This window comes from Mycetomoellerius zeteki, unplaced genomic scaffold (genome assembly GCF_001594055.1).
Source record: "Mycetomoellerius zeteki isolate Tzet28-1 unplaced genomic scaffold, Tzet1.0 scaffold122, whole genome shotgun sequence".
NCBI classification, from domain to species: domain Eukaryota; kingdom Metazoa; phylum Arthropoda; class Insecta; order Hymenoptera; family Formicidae; genus Mycetomoellerius; species Mycetomoellerius zeteki.
The window spans coordinates 57,577-79,822 of NW_017256147.1; the positions used below are offsets into that span (position 1 = coordinate 57,577).

Below are 22,246 nucleotides of genomic sequence, written 5' to 3' on the forward strand. Positions count from 1 at the left end.
GTCGTTATGGTCGGAACATGTCAGTATATTACTTACAATTTTATGATATATTTTTCTAAAGCAAGAATTACTTAATAGCAGCATGATACAATTAAGTTATAATTTGTTATAATGATTTAATAACATAGTTCTACAATTACATAGTTGTAAGATATTTAAATGTTAAAAAATCATTTCTTTATTGTATCTCTCAAGAAACTCGACAGTCAAGCATTGTGCTGTTATGACTTCGAAGGAATGACGATGATATCTCGATCCAGAAACGCGAATGTTTTTGTCACATGTGAGTGCACTCAAACGCACCGTGCGCTGAGGTGGTTATTTCCTGGTGGAGTTTCACGTTGGACTACCGCCTAAAATTAATAATACTAACGCTGGGGGGAAAAATAATTTCACCTCCGGCGAGGTGTGAATAATGCATGAGGCATGACGCAAAATCCGTGCGGTGTTGCAGTTGCAATTGCAGCATATGGAACACGCGTACTTATACTGTATCCCTGTGCGGTACATATGAGCACGATACAATTGCAGCAGCAGCTACAGCAACAGCAGTAGCAGCAGCAGTAGTAGATGCTATCGACCTCTTTCCTGAAAACGATCGCGTTTACTAATAGCACTCGCGCAATTAAAATTTCATGGCCCACGGGATAGTAATGTTTCCACTATTCGTCGACAATCCATATAGTGCATCCATCCGGTGCATATTCTATGTACGAGGATGACACGAATTAGTCGTTGATATCACGGCACGGTGACGCGATTAATCTTGAATATAACGACCGTTTTTTAACTAATTGTAAGTGCCAGTTGGATGATTGTAAGCGATTTTATTTCACAAGCGCAATATTTAGGGGGCCGATTTGTCGTGCAAAATAGACCTCTTATCGTGCAGATTGTGCGCGACGTAAAATGAAGACGGACGAGAGGGCGGGTGGAGAGTGCTATTTGCAAAAATGATAACAAATGTCTACGCTTCCGTAGCAGCGCGATAAGAGTCCCACTTTACACGACAAATGAAAGTTCTAGCGATGATATTTACATAAATATGGTTGTTATATTGTCCCAGTGGCAATCAGCTTACATCGGAAAAACGATTTGAATTTGTTGATAGGAACACAAAGTGCACATTTTATTTTACATTTATTAATTAAACGTTAATTCGTAATCTTTTATTCAAATCTAACACACGAAAAATATGTATCGTATTTTGTTACATATATTTTAATCAAATTTCCTTTTAATTAAAGAAATGTACGTTTAATTATTAAATCGAGAAATGTTCCTAGATATATATATATATATATATATAAAAGAACACTTCCTCACATTTTTTAACGGTAAAAGTTACTTTCTTTTATTCCGTGCCGGTAAATTTACCTTGGCAGTTAATTCCATTGTAGCGTCCTAGCTACAATACGTTTTCGCGATAGCAACCGACACTATTTTCATGGAGAGTCGTTGCACGAAGATAAATTTATCAATGAAACGGGACACAATCATTTGCTATGATTACATTAAATGAATATATGAAGAAAGTCACACTTGACATGGACGTTAATGTTTATTTTTGTTTCAAGTCTATGTATAAATATTATCTCTTGCATTATATCATCCGTTCATACTCCACGACATTGCCGAGGTGTCTGCGGACAACTAACACGAATTACTCTGTGCTCAGGATATCGACACGAGCCTGTAACCACCTTGCGACCATCACGATGCCAGGAACGTGCTTGATGACCGATGCGGTCAGGACAGCGGATAGTTAGTGATGAGGAGGAGCAAGTTATCGGCGTGCCGACGGCCCAGGTCACTAGTAACATGCCAGTCCTTGGTCCCAACGCCGATTCAACTCCACTTCGAGGACTTCTGATCGCCATCTTCATCCTATTGTCCCTGCCGCGTTGTCGCTGCACGGATCTAGGTAAGTCGAATTCGAACTCTCATACGCGTTACATACCCAAGTTTTATGACTTCCGAAAAGTGCTGACACTCTTTTGACCCCTTTCAACTTCCGTCACTCTCTTTACAATCTTCTCCATTGTCCCAGAGCGTACTGTCGTCGCGCGAAGTCAGGAGGTTGCGATTGAAAATCTTATACGAAGCAATCCCGTGGAGACAACCACAAGTTTCTCCGAACTAAAATGCTTATAGCTTCAAAACAAGTACGAGTATGTGTCTCGCATATCTATAATTTTCCAAAAACAGTTTTTTTTCTAAAATTTAATTTATTCAAAGTTACATCAAATTCATGATCTTTAAAACTTCTTTCATATAAAAATGTCAATGCGTAACAAGATTTTTAATTTTATATTCAGCATAATTTTATAAATAAATCTTGTAGTTTTATTAATTTCAGTTTAATTAGATTCACGCCATTCTTGTTGCAAACTTATAGTGTTATTGAAAATTGTCTAAGGAAAGAGAGAAAATAAATTGTATGATGAAATATGAAGTAAATCAAACTCTATAATAAACTAACTGCCGCCGGCAACGTATTTATAAGTTAATTACAGCATCATCAGTTTTAATTGCTTGAAAGATTGCTTTATTACTTATCGTACTCTTGTTTTACTCTATTTTTTTAATTTAGTATTTATTATTCACGATCGAACAGTCTATTTAACTGTAAGTTTTTTTCGTGAATGAAATGCTTTTATAAGGACAACGATAAGAACTCTGAACACCATAGATATCATATGTGTACGCGCTGCAATTAATTAATTATTATCTATCAATAACAATATCGTGAACGATTGTCATTATTATTTTCGGTGATACTGTACGAAAAATTCAGAATACAACATGTTGTAATAAGGAAATTTCGTGGACAAGATGCCGGTTCTTTTTGTTGCGCAAACGGAAAAGAGGCATGACAAGAACCGGAGGATGCCGTGCGTAATGATTTTTTTTTCTCCATTACTGAAGCGCATACGCAATAATACCATCCCTTCGTATATATATATATATCTGGCCTCACTGAGGTATTGTACCCTCGTAAATGAAATGTCAGCCGCACGATGAATTAACAATACTATCTAATAGCTGCTCAGATGCAGACGAGCGAGAAACCTGTTTATTGTGCCGATTCGTTCTGGCGTGCCACGCTTCTGATTCGTTGTTTACCGCTCATCTGTTATATTTTTTTTTATGCAAATTAATTGTTGCTTGGAAGATGATGCTGCGTTAAATGAAAGTATTTATAAAACAAAGAGAACACATTAGCTTATTTTTGCTCGTATTGATATCCATGAATCTTCTTTTGTGCTTTATGTCGTTTACAAAATAAGAATAATTTGAAATTATAATATTTAAAATATATAGAGAAGTTGCTATAAATTTATATCAAATTTTTAAATATTTCTTTCATGCATTTTATGTTTATAAAGTTAAAATTATTATTAAATTATTATTAGATTGTTATTATTGGATCATTATTTACAGATTTATTTAGGTCTTTTCCAGCATATCTATTTCTTTAACTAATTTAATTTCCATATGTTAATTAATAATTAATATTTAATTGGAATAATTAATAACATCGTATAAATATTAATTATTAATTATTGACTATATCGAATACATTTGAGCTTCTGGTGAATTGGACTGTCAATCATGTCACGAATCATTGAAATCGTTTATTATCCTGCACGCTGCGTGAAAACACATCGCATCTAGGATATCCCAATATGTCAGCTTGACTTATTGCTTTGGGACATGACACTAAAGCTCGAGTTCATAGCCGTTATCATTGTATATGTACATTGTATACGATGCGTCATACGCTTTTGTACAAAGTACACGAACGTATACAAATGTAAAAATATACAAATTGCCCCATGAAAGATATTGTACTTTCGAAATTACCATTAATACTTCACATATTACGAACAAATGGGGAAATATTAACTCTACTCGAAATTCAGTAAACGAAAATCATCCTTTTATTAAAATAATACTATCGATATTTCACGCTCTTCGTATCGCATGTCTGTTTTGTTGGAAAGACACAATACAACGGTTGATTAACTACAACGAGTATTTTGTTTGCTGCATAATTTTCGGACACGAAACATCGGATGCAAGCGGTATGGATCGCTAAATCCAGGTTAGCTTGATAATTACAGCATAGTTCATTTCAGTCACACTGTGTCGCATTAATGGATCCAGTATAAAGGCGAATACTAGATGCAAATACGATCGAGATGTGCAACCTGAATAGAGAGAGGAATTCTAACGTTTATTAGATAATATTATAATTTTACACACACAAACACACATATATACACACGCGAGCGTATGTGGAAACGTAAGGTAACTTTTTCAAATTTATTTTCTCTCAAATCTCTTAGAAACTAAATCTAATTATTGAATTTCATTTGTGTCTCCATCAATATTACTCTTTATATTCGAGCGCACAATATTAATTCCTACCTGAAGAAATTTTAGCGGAACCATGTTAAAAAAAATGTTTTTTACGTTTTAATATTTTAATAAGTAATTTATACTAAAAAATTAATTTTTTTCAAAATTTGGACTATTTTCTTCAACATATACATTTGGTCTCAAATGATGTCGATAGAACTAAATAATTTCAATGAATAATGTCTTCAAATTTGATGTACTTCACAGTCTGACAAATTAATGAAAAATATATTAGTAACTGTGGATCGATAACTTCAAGCATTGAATGTGTAATAATTGTTTATTAAGTTAAAAAGAGCAATATAAAGAAAATGTAATAAATTCTGATAATAAAGGAAAAGCACGCCATTTTTATGAAAAAATGCGAAGAAGCCAGTTGATAGTGCACTATGAAAGTCATAACTTCCATTTGTAAAATTTTTAATAAAACAGCAAACACGATGGAAAGAACTTCTGCTAAATGGACCTCGTTAAATGAATTATATGCCATTTGTGCAATATATTAACTATCCTCAATATTTCACACAATTTTCGAAATGTAGTTTTGTAATATTTATTTTCTTAATCTCCAGCAGTCATTTCATCACGTGTTTGCAATAACGAATTCTCACATTGATTTTTGTTCATGATTGACAACGTCATGATTAAATTTATATTTTTTATATAGGTTTTCTTTTGTATTTGTGAGCATTATGTGATACGCTGAATACAAATATTGAATTGTTTAGCTACTGTTCACTTGATTGAGTGTTTATCAGATTATCAATTCAGGAATAGATAAAATTTTCAGTTTTTTTTATTTCGCTCGCTCGAATAAATTTTTCCCTGTCTTTTCTCTGACTCCTCTGACAATCAATTATAATAAAAGCAAACTTGGTATATGTAAGAAAAATGTAGATTTATTCATTGATTGTGATGTGACTATGACTACAGAAGACTTATAAAGGAGGAACGCAGTAATCTCGCGTTTGACATCTTTCGACGTATTGAGCGCAGATTTTAGTCACACTACCACTGGACCAGGTTTCACCGGTATAATGGACGATAGGTGAAACGTAGGGGACAGTTACAAACGCAAACGAAGTTTTGTTCGCCGTAATGCCGGCTCATGGAGACCATGGCCGGCCGGTAGTAGCTCCGGAGGCTGGGCTAATCCCACGTCCGCTGCATTCTGCAGTTTTGAAACTTTCCACCGTAACTGCAGTACCGTAGTTTAAGCGTAGCGACGTCGCACGCGCGCGGCGGCGAGGTATATACTGGTTCGGGGCTGACTCCCGTGGATTCGAAAATTTATCATGTTCCACGTACGTACATGCCGACATTGTCATCGGCCATTGCCAGTTGATATTCCTGCTATCGATTTTTCGCAATGACGTTGCGCAGACATTTTATACAACGGCGAAAAAAGATATCGGAAAGCATTGTTTTATTGCCGTCCTGCGCGAATAGTCGACAATGTTTGTGCATTATTTTACATGAATATCCCTCGTCTCTTCAACGTTTCCGATTCATGGATATTGAACTGAAAGTTAAAAAAATTTTCGTCTATATATACATCGAACCAAAATGCTAATAAGATGTTTTAAGAGATATTTTATTTTTATGTGTTTGTACTGACATTTGTCTTATTATGACAAAATAAAGGAAGAGCGATCGAATATAACATATTAGCTAACAATAAATAGAGAATTAGTTAGATACCTATTCTACATTATTGCATTATAACTCGATTCGTTTTATTCGTGACCATGAAAATATCTGCTAACTCTTGTGGAGAAAAAGAAACCGGAAAAGAGAGGCAATACGAGCGTACTCGCTACGATTGTAAATTGCTTCTCGTGTGTACCCAGCGGAATACGAAGTCGCATGTTTGTGGCGACCGGCGTTTCCAGGGATTTCGTTGGAGAATTTGCACATCTCTGCGATAGTGCTGTTAGCGTTGGACGAGATTCTTGAAAATGAAATTTTTAGGCATGCAAGAATAAAATCGTCGAGAATCTTTGAGTGCAAATGCAAATATGTAGAATTAACTATTCAATGATGTGATTCGGCTGAATTCTCGCAGGTGACATGGTGACATAATTTATTATTCACCATGTCACCATTTTCCACTCTAAGTTTTCATCTTAATGTGCAACATTAATGAAATGAAGATTGATATCAAATTTTGTCCAACGCCATCGTGAATTGTTTTCAGGACAATGCACTACGGCGTTGGGCATGGAGAGCGGAGAAATCCCCGATGAAGACATCTCGGCAAGTTCTATGTACGATCCCAGCCTCGGACCGAAACATGCCAGGTAAGAGAACAATCGTATCACGAAACTGCTGTCAAGTGAGTCGACTATTTTGGTATTTCTCAACAGTACGACTAGTATAATCATTGAGTTTGTTTATCGCCACAGCAATTTTCTATTATCCTCTTATTATATTTTCTCTATAGAAAATATGAATACATCTTATTTTTTACAACGATTATAAGTACTACTATTGAAATTTATAACTTTGTATCTTTTTTTCTCATATGATTTTTATTTCATCATATACCTTTTTATCGTACCTTTTCATCGTACTTTTTTATTTTATGTTATATTATAAAAAATATCCAAATTGTATTGGGTTCGAATAAAAGTTCGTAGTGCTACTTCATTTGTATCAGTCTACATGTTTAAAAAAAAATTTTGCAATTATACCATTCAATAGAGCAAAATTTCGGCTTTAAATATCTGTTTTCTGAATTGCGATGATTTGTAACGGAGTTACGGGCAATCAGAGTCAAAATGTTCTTTTTATTTAATCCGCAATAACGCAGTAACAAAAAATCTTAGAAACATAAAAAAAAACAATTTATAGGGAAAAGAATAAGCTTTCACGTTAGATAGTTGAAAATTTTTGTAGGTTTTTTTTACACATGACAGGCTTACAAAGTAAAAAGAAAATTTCCCATTTTGTGCAGTTCGCAGTTTTCCATTTGCAAAAGTTATCAAACTCACAGAAACTCAAAAGATATGATCTTCGAGAGAAATTTTAAAACTTTTTTTCTAATTTAAATTTCGTTTATTTTTAACGAAATTACAGTTGCGTGAATTTTGAAGTTCGTAGCACTTTTTGTACCAACCCAATATTTCCATTAAATTCAGAACGTACATTTGAAGCGATTTGTTTAAAAAACTTATACAATAATTAAAAATGTAAAATAATTTTTCTCTACATTTTTTAATTAATTAAAAAATTATAGTTTACTTCTCTCTCTCTCTCTCAAAACAGATTGTAAGATATAACGCAACACATATACACATATCACGCGTCTCACGTTAGAATTAAATTAGGTAATTGCCATTCGCATCACACTGTATTATCGAAATTCTTCTAACCTCGCAATGTAAATCGCGTGACACGAAGGAATGTCTCTCGAGCAATGGCATTAGCGCGAACCTGCTACATGGTTCACTTTATTTCTTATTACAACAGCAAGATTAAAATCACTAGCTAGTATGGCGTTTGCGTTCCGCGCCTTAGGTATATTAAAATTTTAAATAACACGCGCCCTCAAAAGCATGGTTGTAAAACTTTGTTATCAAGAAACGAATGGGATGATGAAAGGATAAAGGAGTAGAAATCTTTTGATTCGTTCGCGCAAAATGACAAATTAATTTTATGAGCATCATTATTATTCTTCTCGCTCACGATAGTAATCTTTTTTGCCTTGTATAGTAGTTTTACTTGTCGGTAGTTATAATTAAAACTCACAAAATTTTTATTCATATTTCTTGAGAAATGCAGAAAGAAATAACATTGTAAAATAAATAGGATAATCATTCTAATCAATTTATAATAATCCATCTGTGATCGGTAACGAAGTAAAAAAAACTAAGATTGATCGCTCCGATGAAATTGAAGGATTATCATCCGCGATTAGTGCATATAGTCTCTTCGCACTCTCATCATTAATAACGAGTTTCCTATCCAGAACACGTAGACCGCAGAAGCGAACTGTGTCGAGCGGATCGATCTCGTCAACGATACGCGACAATTTACGGTAGGCTTTGCGCCCACCGAAAACCATGACACGATCTCCGATAATAACCGGTTTCGTGTTTCGATACCCTTGTTAGGGTGCCATGAAAAACAACGTCGATAATAAAAAGAGCAAGACTACTTTTTGGAAGACTGTCGCGATGCTATCGTTCGTCTATCGTAGGCACGCTTGGCAATTAAAAAATTTTAATTAAACCACCGTACGCGCGACCGATCAGCCGTGACGTTTTAATTAACGATCTACTCCGTAAATCAAAAAGCGGCCTACGCGGCTGCATATTTCGAGGTAGATAGCCCTTACTAGAGAGTTACGTCCTTCGAGCAAGTCGTTACCGGAGAGTTTCGGGATACACGGCCGCACACAAGTCCGGCACGATGTAACATGGGGTAGGGTAGTAGCGGCCGAAAGGGGGTCGACGGCGATGGCAGTGGTAGAAGGGGTTTGCGCTCGACCCCTACAAATTACCTCCAATTTCGTGTAAATTCCTCGTGCCTGCGTCAGCATAATACCTGTATTAGAACGCCTGGCTCCGGCTCTTAGGTGGCAATAAATCTGTATTAGAGCAAGGCGCCGCTCCCACTCGCAAAAGGGGTACGACACTCGGGATCGGTTAATTTTTCAGGACCGTGATTCGTCTGCCATGTTGTCTGCAATGTTGCTTACCACGTTTCAATGACTACTTTTCCTTTTTTGTTAATGTAGAATGTAAACTCGTCTTCTTTACGATTCTTTTATAATTTCTATTTCTCTCATATTACTCAACATAAACTGCTAACTTTTATACGAATAGATTACAATAGAAAATACTCTCTAAAACTTGTAAAGTGAATTGTCATTCTAAAGAATGAAATCTCACTATTAAAGATTGAAGACTGAACTACTCTTTTTCAAGATTTGCTCAATTGTCACTCTTTAGAGTGAGATTCCACTCCAAAGAATTTATGAATACATATAAATAATATTACATGGATTTATTATTTTATCCGAATATCCATAAATTTTTTATTATATTCTTTGAGTTTTATATTGCATGAAATATTTCATATATCTATATATTACGAGACATTATAAAAACGACTTTCCTGAGAAAGGATCTTAATGCGATTAGAGAGTTAACATCGCGAGGACGGCAAACGTATCAGCCGTAACTATCAATTGCGATTGTATAATTGGAGGATTCCCGGTTCTCGTTAGTAATCACTTTGGAAGCTCTCATCGCGATAAAATCTTTTCGATGTCACGAAGCGTGAGGGTATTCGAGTGAAGACACTCGGCGCTGTGTTTCACGAGCTTCTAGCCTTGAATCTAGTTTCAACCGCGGTAGTTCGGTAACTGATGCTTATCACGATACAGGTGTTATCGCGTCGTGATCCGCGATAACGCGAAATGCATCACGCCAACGCACGATTATAATTATAGATGAAAGATAGATTTCCATTATGAGAGGTCGGGGCTACCCTAGAGGGGCAAAGGACTCGGGATAAGATATTACCCCGCCGTGCACTACTCCACGGAATATGATACAACGTTATGTACAACGTGGCGTTAAAGTACTGCATTTCAAAGTACACGTACTCGGGTTCTCAGCGTAACAAAATTGCATCGTATATTTTATTAGAGAGGGTTTGCGACAAGGCAACTCTGCGACATTTTAAGGTCATTGTCATCCATTCCGTCAGACGGATAAGTAGAATATACGTAGTAAATAAATGTGAAAACGTAATTACATTTATTATCCAGGCATATAATGCTTTTCGCAAGTCAATTAGTTCTGCGCGACGTTTCATTCCTTTGTATAATAATACGCTCAGTTAAATAAAACGTATACCATTCAGCTTATTTTATGATTTTGCATTCTTACTTATACGTAATTAACTTAGAGTGCTGAGGCTTATCATATTAAGTCACATTCTTTTTAGCTTTTAATATTCGCTTTACGTAGTCGTGATAAGTGTACGTGACAACGTCCGCGTAAATAACGACTCGAGGACAGACAATGGAGGAGCAGGCAGAGTACAAAATACAAAAGGGCGAAGGAAGTCACGGGACAGTGCGAGAAAGCGCGTCCACGCACAAAGAGACACACGATCGATAAAGGCCCGGACAGAAAAGTGGACGGGCGTGCCGGTACGTACAACGAAAAAGTTTTTCGTTTTCATGTATGTGATGCCGATGGCCATTCGTATCGCTTTAGAGTTGGCACGGAAAGGAGGCGTACGAGGTGGCAGCTCGATATAAGAGGCGGTGAGAGAACGTGGAACGGGATGCGAGAGAATGAGAAATACGGGAAAAAAATGGGTACGAGAAAGGGAGTACGAAGACCCCAGGCGTGACAAGCCGAAATCTTCAACGCGCGAAGAAGCAATAGGGGTGGAGGATGAGGGATCGACGGGGTAAGAGGAGACCAGAATCACGCGGACATAAACTGTCCTACGCCGTTACGTGTGCTTTCAGCAGTCGAAGCCGAGGAAAAATGGTAGCCATATTCTCCTAGCCTTCGAGCCTGGCTATCTTCCACTTTGTTACGATTCGAAAACCCCATGCCTTCGGTAGCTCTCTCGTTTCGGTGATTTATGTAACACCGTCTCCTCCCCTGGTATCTCACCCGTTTTTTTCTTGCGTTTGTATCGCTCGAGCAACTACGCCTCCGCCGTGGTTGTCGTCGTCGTCGTTGTCTGATGGAACAGGCACTTGGCTGCATCGTATCGCGCCACCGGAAATTCGCTGCGCGTTTCATGGCTTAGGCCTCGCGTTCGCGTGACGATGTACTTTCATGGTATAAATCTTCGGGAGGTTTCGAGAATACCCACTTGAGCAGCGACCGATCTGTCTTACGGCGCTGATATCCAGTTCCGGTCGTCCGTTCTTCTGGGATCCGGGCCAAGAACAATAGAATTCTTTTGATAAACGAAACAAACATGTCGCGCGACACGCTGTATTTACGTGCAACGTGCGCAAAACAGATTCTTTGGTGTGAAGATGTATGCCGTGGATGAATTCTAGGGCATGATTCAAAAGTCGATCGTAAGTATGTTAGAGAAGACTGCAGAAAACAAATGCTACTCGTTTAAACTTCCATAAAATTAGATGTCAAAATACGTCAATGATATTGCTTTTCGATAACAACATATACATTCATATTGTATTTATTTAATTAAACGGGATAAACAATAATTAATAATTATTATATAACACGATATCTATTATCTTGTAAATTGTATTTTTTTACGCTAGATATTTGTGACATTTAGATAAGTAATATTTATCACTGAAACTTTTAACAAGTATTGAATTATCTCGACTTACTCAGATTCAAAGAAGTCTGTCTTCTCGTAATTTTGTTAGTCGCGGATCGTTTAATCTCATTGATGTAATCCATTTCTTAATGACACAAAGATTTTTCTCGCATAGAATGATTTAAAACAGATGAAATAAAGAGGAAAGACAAACTGTCCCTCGCAATAAAAGCGATAACAATCCTTTGTAAAAAGTCTTCGTCTTTGTTGCATTAATATACCTAGTCGTTAAAATACAACTAAGTCGCTACAAAGATTATGTCTTATTAATTCATCTGTTTGTGGTGAAGGTGCTATATTTCTTTTACAATTTTCTTTCACATAGTGGAGTATATTATACCGCGCAACTCTCAAAGTTCACATTTTACACGATCTACGGTTCAAACAAACTCCTCCTCGTGAAAAAGTTAACTCAAGAATCCTTCTGCCAACTTCTCTATAGGATGCTTCTGATGATCACATGAAAATATCTAACATCTCGCGTCTTTTAAAATATCAGTGCACAAGGCTGTATCGCGATATCGAATTCCCATGGAGAAGTTCGGCAGTCGATCTGCCTCAGAGAGATATTATTCTGTCGTATGCGAATCGGAGAGAACGTGGCGATAACGAAAATCTATTTCGCCGCTTCCGCGTTCCGTGTCGAGCGTGTGAACGTTGCTCCCTATATTTAGCTGCACATACGAACACGGCACATGCATGAACACCTGCACCGTTGCACGTAATACACATATATCTACGCGACGTAGATATATATGCATTTATGTGCATACGATACCTCAGTATGCGTGCATGTACACTGGCGCGATTTTCAGTCCCGATTCATCGAATATCAACGACGTTGACATATCGGGGTTTCCTATCTTTCTCTATTCCTCATACTGTCAGGAAATCGTGAGCAACCGAAACGAATTCTCCGTTAACGATCGCGGAGATTCGCCCATGAAATCGTCATTGATGCGAGCGTGACTCACCTTTCAAATTTTCACGGGCGTACTTGATTCGACAAGTATATTCAAATTTTCCTATCAACTTTTACGAACATCGGCGCAAATGCATATTTTTCGATCGCTTGCTACGTATAACATGCTTATTTATTTTTTCCGTAGGAAAGGATAGTTAAAAAAATCTGTGCGAAATACTCTGATTAGATGAAGCAATTCGTACTTTTCACCATGATATTAAAAAATTTATATTTTTACATTCAGTGCCATTAATTGTGACATTAACCCTTCCTATATAAGGTCGCCAGTAGTTACAACGAAACCAACGCTTAGCCAACGACTGTCAACTGACGACAAAGGTTCTGTCAATCAGTACTGAACCGTCACTGGCAAACGACTGGCTAAAATGACTGGGTCAGTATCTGTCAATATTAGGCCCAAGTTATCATCCAAAAAAGGAAAGGATAGAGACTATTTAACCTAGTATTCCTAGTATTTAAAAAAAGAAATGTATTTACAAGATATGAATGACCAGTCGTGTGTACTAAAGAAAAACTATATTTTATTAAACTGAACTCTGTCTACATAACATGATGCTAAGAAATCCTCACAATTGCCTGAAAATTATATCCTTACAAATAGATACAATTCATACACCCTGTGCAACTTTCTTCTTCAAAACAAGATTTAAGCCTATACGACACACGATGCTTGTTTTCCTGCTGGATTACTTGCGTTTTAGTAAATTACTAAAATATAAGCATCATACAGAACGCAGAATTTCTAGTAATTTATCAAAATGCAAACAGGGAAACAAGTATTGTGTGCCGCAAGCTTTAAATTTTACACAAACTTGATAACTTGAAGTTGTTATTCGTTAAAAATGTATCATTTCGTGTTGCCTTAAAAAAGAATCGTATGACATAACGAGAGAAACGACTTAAAAAAAAAAATCTCTTTCAAAAATATTGTATTTGATTGGTACAATACACTTATGTCGTAAATAGATTAGTTGCACGTACAATTTTTTTTCGAAAATGTAATTTGTGGAGCATACATTCCAATATCGTGAGAAAACGCACTTTTATATTTTCCGATAATAGTTATTAAGAGATATTGATCAGATGTACACATATGATGACACATTTGTTAAAACAATGCTGGTCAAAATATAAAAATATAGGTACTCTTATTCGTTAGCGACTCGATTTTTCATATCTGTACATCATGCTGCCACTGTTAGAGGAACTTTTCAGTTCTCGTTGTTCCGAAAAATCACGAAACTCTCTCTCTCTAACGATCGCCGAGCGCCGCGCTGGATATCGATACATTCACTACATGACTCGAAGTTTTAGATTCGTTGACAACGCCGAATTCTGTCAGTGCAGCGCGACGAAAAAACGTTGGGTCGCTTAACATGACCCGCGAGACAAATATTCGCCCGAGATAGTTTCCGGTCGAGTCGACGGCGAATTGTGCGGGCTGTCGGCGCTGAAATATGATCGTCCAGACAATTTTCATCGTCATTCTGGACGATGCCGTACAGGTTTTGTAGAAAAGTTTCTAAATTGTTGTGGATATTAATGTTCCCTTATTCTTCCTTGCGATAGAATTGAAGGATTGATCAAATTATTACTACTTACGCGATGTACGTAGTTTATAATACTTGAATCATTCGCGGCTGAGATTGGCAAAATATAAAAAATTACCAATATTAAATGAAAGAGTCAATATAATTCTCAACTCTATCCAATTACAGTAGAAATCATATATGAAAATATGCACTGACCATTTTATTCTCTGTAATAATAATTCTTATCTCGTATGTGAAGGATATTACAAAATGTACTGTATTTTAGCGGTCGAAACGTTTTAATTATCTCAAGAGAAATTCAAATGTTGATATCGTCGTATAACTTATATGGCCCTCTCACGGCTCATCTTTATCCCCGAGTCGTGAATAATATCCATCTGAAGTGAGTGTTTAGCACGATAATGAAACATATCATCTTACATTATTTTGATCGTAAAGAGAAATATATGAGGCACATTACGGACCAGCTTTAAAGGAGAGTGATCAAACGGTATCGAAGCGTCGAAAATGGGATTGTACCATTTGCAGATTGAGTTTGACTCCTCGAAGGCGTCCCCTGGGATCGACCCGGATGTGTCCTGACTCTCCCTCCCATTTGCTCGCCTTAAGCAAGGGCGACGAGATAAGGTGATGCTGTGGTATTATAAATGTATATGCCGGTAACGCTTTATCTCAGTTATCGCTCTTGATGTCAGACTGTGAAAAAATATCTTCGATCGGTGTCATTGTAGCTAACATGCACACAGTAGCTTCTATGAAAGGCAAAAAAAGAGAAAATCTTAAATTAATGGAAGATCATAGTAAAGATAGAGACCATAGAGAAGATAGAAGCTGCAATTTATAATGTAATGGCTCCCACTAAATTTGGATGATAACTTTATACATGTTAACATTTATCAGATATTTTATATCGAAGTATTGGAATGATTTAAATTTAAATTATAAACACAATATACAGTTGACATATCACATTTAGTTTAATATAATATTACATTGTTGTTGGAAGAAACAAATGGCGGAAAAGTTCTCAGAACGGATGATGTACAAAGCAGTTGCGTTGGAATATTAATTCAGATTATTTTAATCAAAAAATACAAAGTATCTTAATTTAACTGTTTTAATTGGAAAATTTTAATGAAGCTTATAGTTTCAAGAAATTCAGAATAGATTGAGGTAATTGAAATCAGAGAAGCCTTTTAAATGATATAATTTTGCCTCGGAATTATATATTCACTTTTTAATTAAATTATATACTATTTAAATAAATTAGATAAAAACTTATTGATTGTAAAATCAATACAGACGCTTCTTTAAGATCAAGTCGCAAAAATTTTATATATATTTTATATTTTATATAATTTTTATATATATATATAATATATATAAATTAAATGCGACAATTTTGGAAATTTTGAAACTATTTTAATCGCACGACTGGTCGTTTTAATTAAAAAAAATTAGCTTTTTATTGTTTTACATTTCATATTTTCTAGCAGCAAAATATCATTAGTTAGTTGCAAAATAGTAATCTTTTTTAGCACGTTTGTAAAATCGCGATAAGTCAGCTAACGCAAGTCTAATCCCATGTAAACTTAGAAATCTGCTTGCGAACAGCATATCATTCATAAAATTCCTCGACGCGTTCATTATGAGCTTTCGCGTTCGAGATTGGTTATCTTCCCTGGCTCGGAATAATAACAGCGCGATTCCGCGCACCACTCTCGAACGTTACTGTGATTTGGGAACGTTTTAATATCGATGGCTCGACATTCCCGGCTCGTATGGTACCATCTCACCCCTATCCATCCCTCGTTCTTTCCACGATGGTGCTGTCCGTTCGATCGTGGCGCGTACGGAAAAAGGAAAAAGCTTGCACCCGCGTAAAATCGGACAGGCCAGCTGGAATTTTCACGGATCATTTGGCTGATGGCATATTCGGCAGCAGCATTCCCGGCATATTCGATAACAATGCCCGCAAGCTCGAAAGATAGGTAGAATAATGCCTGTGTGTGTGGTCGAACGCGCGAATATGCGTCGTTTCTTCTCACATCGGCACGCTATAACCCGCGATGGTAGAGCATGTCTATGTGCACTCACTGCAGATGCAGTCCATGATAGTCCTTCACGTTATCTGTGAAGCTCGATCAAGCGAATGAACAGTGAGGGCCAAGTCTTCTGTGAACCCGTTTCGAGGATACACATAAGGTCAGAATTCGATCTGCAAGAATACTTTTACAACGCGAAAGCGACATTTTCTTAACTGATAATTTTACTTTAGTAGCAACGACAGATAACGATTGGATGGTGCAATGTAAAGAGTGCGTGAAAATTTAATTATTTAAAGTGTAGAAGTATACATATAAACACAAACACACACACACCTCTGTGAAGTTGGCACCTCATTTTACAAAAAATGAAATTTTGGTCACAGTTCCGAATGCACTCCGAAGAGTTCTAGAGTTCCTGCCTAACATTAAGAATAGTTCCGGCGAATTAACATAAAAAAATAAAAAAAAAGGGGTGCTAACTTCACAAAACGCAGAACGAAAAATCGCGATATCTTCTAAACCATTAGTCCCAGCGCATAAAATGATAATAACTTTCGATAGAACTCTTGGGGTGCTACCCAGAACTGTCAACAGAATTGCCAGAACTTTTAAAAAATTTTTACGCCACGGGTGTTAGAAATTTTTCGATGTGACAAACGAAAAATCGCGATATCTTTTAAACCGTTGGTCGTAGCGCTTCGAGCCTTAATAACTTTCGTTATTACCGTCCGTCGGTCCGTCCGTCTGTCCGTCCGTCGATCCGTCCATCTGTCCGTCCGTCGGTCCGTCCGTCAGTCCGTCCGTCCGTCGGTCCGTCGGTCCGTCCCGTGGCGTAAAAATTTTTTAAAAGTACTGGCAATTCTGTTGACAGTTCTGGGTAGCACCCCAAGAGTTCTATCGAAAGTTATTATCATTTTATGCGCTGGGACTAATGGTTTAGAAGATATCGCGATTTTTCGTTCCGCGTTTTGTAAAGTTAAAAGTTATTATCATTTTATGCGCTGGGACTAATGGTTTAGAAGATATCGCGATTTTTCGTTGCGCGTTTTGTAAAGTTAGCACCCCCTTTTTTTTTATTTTTTTATGTTAATTCGCCGGAACTATTCTTAATGTTAGGCAGGAACTCCAGAACTCTTCGGGGTGCATTCGGAACTGTGACCAAAATTTCATTTTTTGTAAAATGAGGTGCCAACTTCACAGAGGTCACACACACACACAAATATAATATTATAATTATAATTTTTAGAACACATGCAAGCGCAAATATAATGCTATTGTATTTCATACGAGTAAATAAGAGTAAGCAGCTACAATTATTTCTTTTTACTGTGTCCGCTAGATTATCGAATGATAACACAAATACTAATTTCAAAATGGAGATATTTTTCATTTTTATAATTCGATTACACTGTGAATCTGTTTTGATCTGCAAGCATACTTTCACAACAAAGATAACATTTTCTTAACTGATAAATTTGCTTAATCTCAATTTGCGATAACCATTAGTTGGCACAATGTGAGAAAAAGCGTGAAAAAATTATGTATTCAAAATATAGAAAGTAAAATATATATACATTTCTAGAACGCATACAAACTCGAGTAAAAATGATCGTATCTCGTGCGATGAAAAGTAAGTAAGAAGAATGAGAAGCTACAATTTTTTTTTCATCAAGTCCACTTAGATTGCGTATCGAATGTATAATAATATAGTGAAAGATAATCAATCTTCAAATTAACCTTTGTATTAATTTGAAGATTGATATCTTTCACTATATTATTATCACGCTGTGAAGCTATTTCATTATACAACCGTGCTGTTATCATCCTTTGAAGCTACTCTCTTGAGAAGCGGTATATAATGAAAAAAGAAAAAACCATGTATTCAGCAAGCATCTGCTCATATCTTCTAATCTTTTGTCTCTAAAAGCATGCCTATCGTAATCTACCAGTGACATATTTTCAAAGCTGGATTTTTGTAGTACGTGTGGAAGCATTTGTTTCCAGAATAGCTCGTGTCCCTCGCACAACGGGTGTTTTTGTCTTTCGTCGGGTGATGTAATCGTTGCTCATTTCATGTCTAATTAGCGCGGGGATTAGCCTCGAAACGGTCGTAAAATGTCGCGCAATGCGTACGGCCGCCTGTACTATTTTATTCGTTTCCGTTGCTCTTCACGGTCTTCTGAAAAATCTAATAACTGTTATCATCGAAATCGCCATATCACGAGAAAATTTAATTACTTTTTACCAGCGCGCGCGCGCGCTATTCTCGAGATGAGACGAAGGGGTTCTAAAGCAGGACACAGAAGATAATAGAAGAAAGCAAGCAGGCTCGTACGCGCCCTGAATATAAATATGCTTTTAAAGAAGAGATAGAAGATGATCGGCGCAACATTTTATTGCGGCTGGAAAATTCAGGTTTTCCAAGTGAAATCAGACGTAGCTGTTATGGGATACAATATGCATACGTCCGCAAACGTGTTCGAAATAACGATCGGTTTCATCATCGCGAAAAATTATGAATGAGAACGCGTACAAAGGGATGTGCAAATTACAAAATGGTTTTATTGATCGTAAGTAATTCAGCTCTGTAATATCTTTGTTCAATATTTACTGTACGCACACATTATATCAAATTTGCAAACGTACGCGGTATATTTCTTCACGATTAATAACAGGGAATCGCTCATTTCACTGTAAATTTTCTATCGTATTTATCATGATAAAACAATAACCTCAATTGAATGGATTACGCGCGGGTCGGGCATTTTACAGAATTACGGAAGATATTTCGCAAGAAGCGCTTGAAATCCACAAAAACGAGAGAGAGAACGGGAAAGGTTGACGTATCAATTTGTTAATAGCCATGGGAATTTCGCGTAAAAGGCAACGGGAAATTCTGTTCTATGGTCGGCCGAGCTGAACGATGTATTCGTTAGTGTTTTAGTCAAATGAAACAATGGATGCATATCTATGTGACGTTGCAAGATATTGTCATACGAAAATTATTGCTGGTAACGGGGGTGCTGGCCTTTCATTTCTCTCACCCTCTTTAGAAGTCTTGTTTCTCTCTCTAGTTCAGCGTGGCCCACTTCCAAATAACAAACACGTTGCGCGCGAAGCAGCGTGGATAGTAGCTGCGGCGTGTGGCGGTAACGATCGCGGGTCATTAGCAATGCTAATGCACCTTTCGACTGATGAGGCGGCGTAATGCTTCTGGTCGGCCCGTGGGCCAAGCTCTCTTACCTCTCGTACATTTCTCGAGAAGACCACTTTAAAGTCCTATACTATAGAATGGCTTGTCGGTTGGTTGCCGTAAATTGCACTGAGGAGACTATTGGCTTCCTATTAAGATCGCACTCTCCATCTATTTTTGGAAAAACCGAAGCTCACTGGCGTGCCACATCGAATCTATATCGTTTTTCAATTAAATCCTTCGCAGAACTTATAGTGAGGTAGAATATTTATAATGAGGCTGTAGTATTATTAATAGTTCCAATATATTATCACATATTATTTTATTTTACATTTAACAGTTCAACTATAAAAAATTTGGCATTATATTTACAATATCGAGCATTATATTTTTTATATAGATGGAATAATACTTTCTGAAAAAAATGACTATTATAACATTGTTAACTTTAATTAGTTTAAACTAAAATTGATGATATCATCATATTTCTAGTTTTCTTCCTCAAATTGTAAAAGTTGCAATAAGTTATTTTAATCATATAGATGATGTTTAATGATCCAAATTAATTTCTGCGAGACAATAAACCGTGAATTACAATCAAAATTTTCCAATATTCCTAGCAAACTCGTTACGATCAATGTTCACAAAAACCTCTCTCTACAAGACATTTTTGATTAAATACTTTTTAAGTAATGCATTTCCGAACATACTTTTATGTTTCTTGATTTAACAACGGGCAGTCCTACATTTCTACGCCATGAATCCTTCAGATTCGAAGAAGGCACGTAAGGGAATTTTTACGTCTCCCGGTACGCCTCTTTCTTTTATTTTTACGTTCAACTTACGGAACATCTGGAAACATTGATGGTGCAATTAACGGGCGGAAGTGTTGCAGCAACATGGTCAATATTGTACCTATTACCACCAAAAGTCGCTTCTCGAAGTAATGTGAAATAATGAAAACGATCTTATTACAAAACCTCCGAAATAATTTATATGTTTTTGAATTTTCAAATAAAATAGTATTCGATAAAATTTCTGTTGTTGTAGATATTAATAATAATAAAATACTACAATAATAAAATATATTAATACCTAAAATTAGCGAAATTCAGCTTATTTTATCTCAGAAATTGAATCACATTCGATTTGAATTTTATCATGAATTGAGATAAATAGAAAATGCCGACCACGAATAAACGTGAAGAGAGGAGAAAACGATTATTATCGATGTGTAACCGGGCAGATAACGATAAATAGAAATTTCGATAAATCAACCGTGATTCAGAGCAAATGACTTATGCATTGTATTGTAAAACAATCCGCTCTATTTAATTGTACGTATGCATTTATGACAATCAGCACTGTTGTGGAAATTCTCAATTTCTATATCCCTTTTATCTTTATCATAATCTCGTTCACAATCGCGAATGGACGTCAAATAAATAGCGTCTTCTTCGTGAAATTGGTTGCGAGAACACCACAGCAGTATATATATAGTGACTTTATTTAAACGAAACCCCGTGTTCATCGAGCCGCATAACTACGGATTGCGATGGATTGCTAAGCAAGGTTACGGAGAGCCTTGCTGAAGCCAGGACATTGTTAACAGTATTGCTGCCTAATTAACCGCAAACGCTTTCAGTGGATTTCGCTTGGTCTATTGTTTACATGCGGGTATACCGCCTATATGTATTGCAGTCCTCCATGACTGAACCAGCTGAAATATTTCCATGGAGATTCTCTCTCCCTTTGTGACACAACCGTGTATATAGATATATGTGTTTCAATAGATTTCCGGGATGTGTGCTCGTGACAAGCTCGTGTTGGAAATAACACCTGATAATAACGCATCGGTCTCTTATAAACTTCATCATCATACGCGGAGTTTCGTTTTAAGATTTAATTAGCGAGCCGATACGTCTCACGAAATTCTTGACGAAAGATATATTTCCGGAATTTAATTTAGCGGGTTCATTGTCAGAGCAACTAGCTTTGAAAATTCAGAGAATTGGGAATTAAGGTGCTTGGCAGAAATACACCTTGCAGTTCCGACAACTCCTGCGTACTCCATAGATTATGTTGCAAATTTAATAATCGAAACCACTTTCAACGTTTATTTTTTGTCCGATTTTATTATGCGAAGTAAGATTATCAATTTGTATACAGAATCTTGTAGCGTACATACGTTACGCGTAAGTATGCCACACGAGTGGAAACAACAGAAGTCTCAAAGTGTAATTTAATTTGCAGAAATATATTCAGGAAAAAATTGATTATTTATCTATAGAATAACCACTTGCAGATTTATTCAGTTTGGTTATTAATTCTACTTGAATCAATAAAGTTCAAATACATATTTCTATATTACTCTTTCAATATATTATATATTGAATATTCTTAATTTTTTAAATCTCATCTTCATAAACATATCTCAAAATAAAGCATTATATTGTAGCAGTTTCAATTGAAAATCGAAATTAATATGGAGTTATAACTATGGATTCTCTGTTGTAATTCTTAATGCTTTATCTTTTCTTAAAATTATACATAAAATTATTTATAAATTTTTTATGATTATGTATATATATCAATTTCTCTTCCCAGAATCTATTAACCATCAGTTCTCTTCCCTACTCTCTTCCGCGAGCTCCAACAGCCCTGAAAAAATTACTTCCATTTTCTTCTGTCCACAAGAAGCTGCTAT

The 22,246-nt window shown here is 36.3% G+C and overlaps 1 protein-coding gene across 2 annotated transcripts in view; it reads left to right on the forward strand.

Moving 5' to 3' along the window:
• The first annotated feature begins 1,683 nt into the window (after positions 1-1,683).
• Ddr (discoidin domain-containing receptor 2) overlaps positions 1,684-22,246 on the forward strand; it is a 78,155-nt gene continuing 57,592 nt past the window's right edge. For both annotated transcript variants that reach the window (XM_018461404.1, XM_018461403.1), the window contains exons 1-2: positions 1,684-1,924; positions 6,623-6,725. In XM_018461404.1, the coding sequence (XP_018316906.1) occupies positions 1,744-1,924; positions 6,623-6,725 (284 nt within the window). In that variant the 5' untranslated portion in view covers positions 1,684-1,743. The remainder of the gene's footprint in view (positions 1,925-6,622; positions 6,726-22,246) is intronic.